The 4,982-nt window shown below is 34.5% G+C and overlaps 1 protein-coding gene across 1 annotated transcript; it reads left to right on the forward strand.

Annotated features, from left to right (window-relative positions):
• The first annotated feature begins 4,199 nt into the window (after window positions 1-4,199).
• On the forward strand, window positions 4,200-4,601 carry LOC126252623 (uncharacterized). Its single transcript, XM_049953524.1, has one exon. The coding sequence runs from the start codon at window positions 4,200-4,202 to the stop codon at window positions 4,599-4,601; it is 402 nt and encodes a 133-aa protein (XP_049809481.1).
• The last annotated feature ends 381 nt before the right edge of the window (window positions 4,602-4,982 follow it).

Here is a 4,982-nt window from a genome sequence, read left to right on the forward strand (position 1 = left end):
AACTAATATCATTGCTTCATTCAATCCTAATGTAGAATTTGGTGAAACAATAATTCTCGCACCACATCATCCTGTAGATATTGCAATTTTGATCCTATTCAAGATTCAGAAATGACCATAACCAATGAAAATTACAATCTGATTGACTTTAATGGTGCTTGTTTAACAGCTGCTTTAAAAATGTCCTGATAAATTTTATCCATAATAAATCATGAACAAAATCTTGAGTTATCAGTTTTACTCATTCCCTGTGAATGAGAAAACAAAAAATAATTTAAATACACCCAAAAAGGATACAGAGATTAAAATAACATTGGTGATGGATGGCTTCATCCAAATCATGCACAATTATACATGAACTTTAGGATTGTTATAGATCATCCTTATGGATCAGAATCAGATTATCTAACATATGATGGAAAATCTAGTAAAAAATTAATCGGTAATTATGTGGCAAAACTGTTTGAGTTTGTGACTGTAAAAAGAGAAAATAATATTTTATCTAGATAGGCACACCTTCCATTTCATCAACAGATATTTTATATTTGACTTCATATGTTATGGATAAAATAATCTTGGAAGGACATATTCTTAATAATGGAAAAATAAGGAATAAGAAAAGCGAAGTACTTTATCCACTTGGAGTACTTGGTGCATTTTTTAAAGATTATAAAGAAATTATGCGGGAAGAAGATTTAACAGTAGTTTTTACAAGGTCTTCTAGTTCTGGAGATGCAATTCTTAGATGGTCAAATTATAGTGAAGCTGGAGCTGAAATTAAAGATACACTTCCTAAGGAACGAAAAAATGTAATAGAATCGATGGAAATTCGTGTACAAATTGTTAAATATGAACCAAAGTACGAGTTAGAACAATGAGAAAATATTCTGAAAAATCCAAAAATTTTGACATCTTTTTATGGACTGCAAACTGTAGAAGTTGCAGGATTGGGTGGTATTATAAATTTTGAACTTGATATCACAAATTACTATAACTCTGAAGATTTAATATGCCATATTTCGTATTTATTACATTTCAGACAAATCGTAATAATAATCAGTTACTTGACTCTTCAAAACTATTCGACTACTTACTCTACTGAATATATACTTGAAAAATGGAAGAAACGAAATTTTCCCACAAGAGATGTATAAAACTAATGCTCCAAATAATTTTCTCAATGCATATGATTCATTTCTCGAATTTAAACGAGTTACGCTACTCAAATCAGACACTAACATAACTCCATATAAATTCATAATAAACTATCGTATTTATGTAATTAATATGACTGGTAGAAATAATATTGTAACTTCACAGAAAAGACTGTGAAACTTTGTGCACTTTTAATGAAAAAATCTCTTCAGATGCTTTAGCGCATGTAACAATTTATGGTAAGAAAACTTTAAGTTACGTTGCACAGCACAGAATACTTACTGAAAATTTTTAATTATATAAACGAATAAAAAAATTAAAAAAAGTTATACAAGTGTTAACTTCATGTTTTCATGTTTACATTTCCTTTTGAAGTATTTCAGAAAGATAGAGGAAATAAAAACTGAAAAAATTTAGTATGTCAATTAGAAGTTGATATTTCAGATAGCTCTTGTTATGTAGATTATGCTAGCGTTTTGAATTTTCAAAATCAGTTAATATTTTGAGTGAGATCGATGTTTTCCCCACTAACCTATGCAAACAACATAGTTCTTGCCTGTGTAAGCCTTCATATGCAACTGACAGCTCTGGAAATTGCAGCTTGTATGTAGCCAGCAGTATGTGGCCTCTAAATAAGATAATACTGACCTAGTGCAACAGTTTTGTGAATACTAGCATCAGAAGAAACGAGGTAATGCTCCCTGCTGGCTGTACGCTGGCTTTTTCCTGTTTACTGAATCTCGCTTACACATTCTATCTGCACTGTTCACTAAGCAGTTCATAACAACAGTATGTGAATATATCTCGTTTGTAACATATAATGTTCTTTATAAATTTTATTTTGGCTGTTGTAAAGCAACATTACATGTTATTTACATTTCATCTCTTCAAATAAAATACGGAAATTTGAAGAAAATAATTTATTTGCGTCCAAAATAAACTGATGAAAACAACATTTTTAGAATGTACTTTGTCACTCAGATTCCAACTATATATACAAACTGTGATCAAATACATTTGCTCCAGAGTACCCCAGGCCAGCAGTGGGCTGGACACCCAAGCAATGGGAATCATCAATCATCACATCGCTGCTGTCTGAGCTCTGGCCCTTCAATTAAAGACGACAGGACCAGATGCAAGAAGGACAGCTATCTGGACTTTGGATGGGCTTCGAAAAAACCCGGACCGCAAATAAACTAAAGAGAGTAATATCAAGAAAAAGCCCTCCTGGTTTACTTCAGATGGCTCCAAAGGTTTTTGAACTTTTTGAGAATGAATTTAGTATTTAAATTAATTCTAATTGCTTAGTTAAATAATAAAATACCTGAAATGGAAAGCCAGTAAAATTGTAATATGAATTATTCCTTGTGAGAATGAATTAAATATTTGTCTTACATGCACCTTTTATAAATAAACTTAATTTTATTTTCATACATTCACCTTTTGTACAAAAAATAATTACTTTATAAGTGAACATGATAAAAAATCATTTTTATTAATTTTTCTAAGTAATTTATTACAAAATATACGTTTTTTAATGAAATTGGATTTAGACCTGAGAAAGTGGTTTACAGTAGCATGATTTGGTAGGTTCTAGGTAACTTGGCTCAGTCCTGCATTGAACCAGGATTGAGCCAAGTGAGCTAGGACCTACCGAATCAATCTACTAAAACAGACGTTCAGTATCAAGTACAGTCAATCCCAATAATTAACTTTCTTTCTGAACCATGCTAGTACTGGGTAAAACTTTGAATAACAGGCTGACAATCATTTTCTTTTACGTAATCACAGTTTACTTGGTTACTAATAAAAGCCTGCTTCGATTCCCTTTTATTTTACTGTTGTTTGTTCTCAACACCTGTCTTTCTACAATCGATAAACAGTCCAACACCTTTTCATTGGACATAGTCACGATGACAAAAAATCCTTTCGCAGATTTAGCATTATCGGTAGGGCAAACTCCGCATTTTTCGTAGTACCATACATATCCTTCCACTGCAAAATTGTATGAGTTGATTTCAAGTACGAACATTGCACTACAGGTGTCAGCACCTATCAGCAGTGTGTGGTAGAGGAAACAGCTACTGGAGTGCATTCTTGTGGCTGTAGTAAAACTTTTTCCAGTGTGGTTGAGAATATTTTCAGTGTAGCACGTGTTCGATAACAGCTTTCTGATTTTTTATCGATATTGCCGATATAAACTTAAGTGTATGTATAAGACTTATATTGATGGATTCTTCACAGTCCTCTATTTAATTTAAGGTCTTGTTCGCCATTTGACACCAATAGTTTGCTCACAATTCAGTGTTGACCGAGCTGAATTTCTTAATGGTTTGGTGCCACTGGTGGGAGCGTAAAGCAGTTCGAGCAGTGTGTGAATCAAATAAAAGAACGTATTTTACATGGTTTTATGCCGAATTAAAGTGCTTCATGATTTGAATGCAACACTGACATTCGTAGAGGAAGGCTTAAGGTATTTATCGATTTAATTTGTTACAGATGTCTAAACCTAGAGGCAAATATGGAGAACAGTACAGCAGAAAGGATTTGGAAGGAGCTGTACGAAGGCTGTTAAAGGATGGATGGCCAGTTTAGAGTTTCAGTAAAGATTTTGGCTTACTTTATAATATCCTAAAGGATAGATTAAGTTTGCGCCGATCCTGCGGACTGTGCTCTCGTGGAAAAGGGCACCCCTTTTTTTAACATACGGGGATGAAACTTAATTGTTGAAGTATGCAACTGAAATGCAATGACTGGGTTTCGAATTTTCGGCAACTGATATTCGTTATTACGCTCACAAATTAGCATCAAAGAGACCTCAAGGGAACCCATTTGGGGAAGAAACGGAGAGTGTAGAATGAGAATGGTGGAGTTCATTTAAGAAACCATATGGCTTAAGGTTAAATCTGCCAGAAAATCTATCATATCATAGGGCCGCAACTTGGAATCGTTCTAATTTGAACAATTTTTATGATGTGCTAAGTAATGTGTATGAGAATACAGGGCTCAGGACGAAGCCAAGTCTAATTTGGAATATAGATGAAATGGGATTTTCAATGGTGAATAAGCCGAGCAAAATTTTGTCACCGAAAGCAGTGAAGAGTGTCCACCAGCAGACAACTGCTGAAAAGGAGGAGACAGTTGTCATTGCTGCCAATGCTATGGGACAAACAGTGCCTCCTATGTTTATTTTCAAGGGAATTCGTGTCACCAATAGCCTGAAGGAAAATGTTCCTCCATTGAGCCAGGTAGCAGTGTCAGAAAATGGCTGGATAAATTTGGAAATTTTCTTGGAGTACTTGAAGCATTTCATTTACCACATCCCTCCCACTCGTCCTGTTCTGCTAATGATGGACTCACATTCTAGCCACGTCTCTCCAGAAGCTCTAAAATTCAGACAAGAAAATGGCATTATTTTTGTTGCCTTTCCATCACACACCACTTAGATCTTACAGCTGTGTGAGGCGTCCATGTTTGGTCCTCTAAAAATGGCTTGGAAAGGGAATGTGAGAGATTTCATGAGAACTTGTGTTTACAAGGCTACAAGGACGGATATTTACCATCTGTTCAAGAAGTCCATGGACGAAACTATAACTCCAGCCACCATCAAGAGTAGTTTTTCTAAAACTGGATTTTTTCCCGTGAATAGAGGTGTCATTCGAGATATTGCTTTTAAGGTTTCCCAAGTTCATGAGACCTTTAATGCTGGGCAAGTAAAACAACCTGAAAGAACAGTATATGGATCCGTACCAGCAGAGCATAAAGAAGCTGTTGATAATGTTCCATCTGAGATAGAAGCGACAATGCATCAAACTGAAAATATCCAG

This window comes from Schistocerca nitens, chromosome 4 (assembly GCF_023898315.1).
Source record: "Schistocerca nitens isolate TAMUIC-IGC-003100 chromosome 4, iqSchNite1.1, whole genome shotgun sequence".
NCBI lineage: Eukaryota > Metazoa > Arthropoda > Insecta > Orthoptera > Acrididae > Schistocerca > Schistocerca nitens.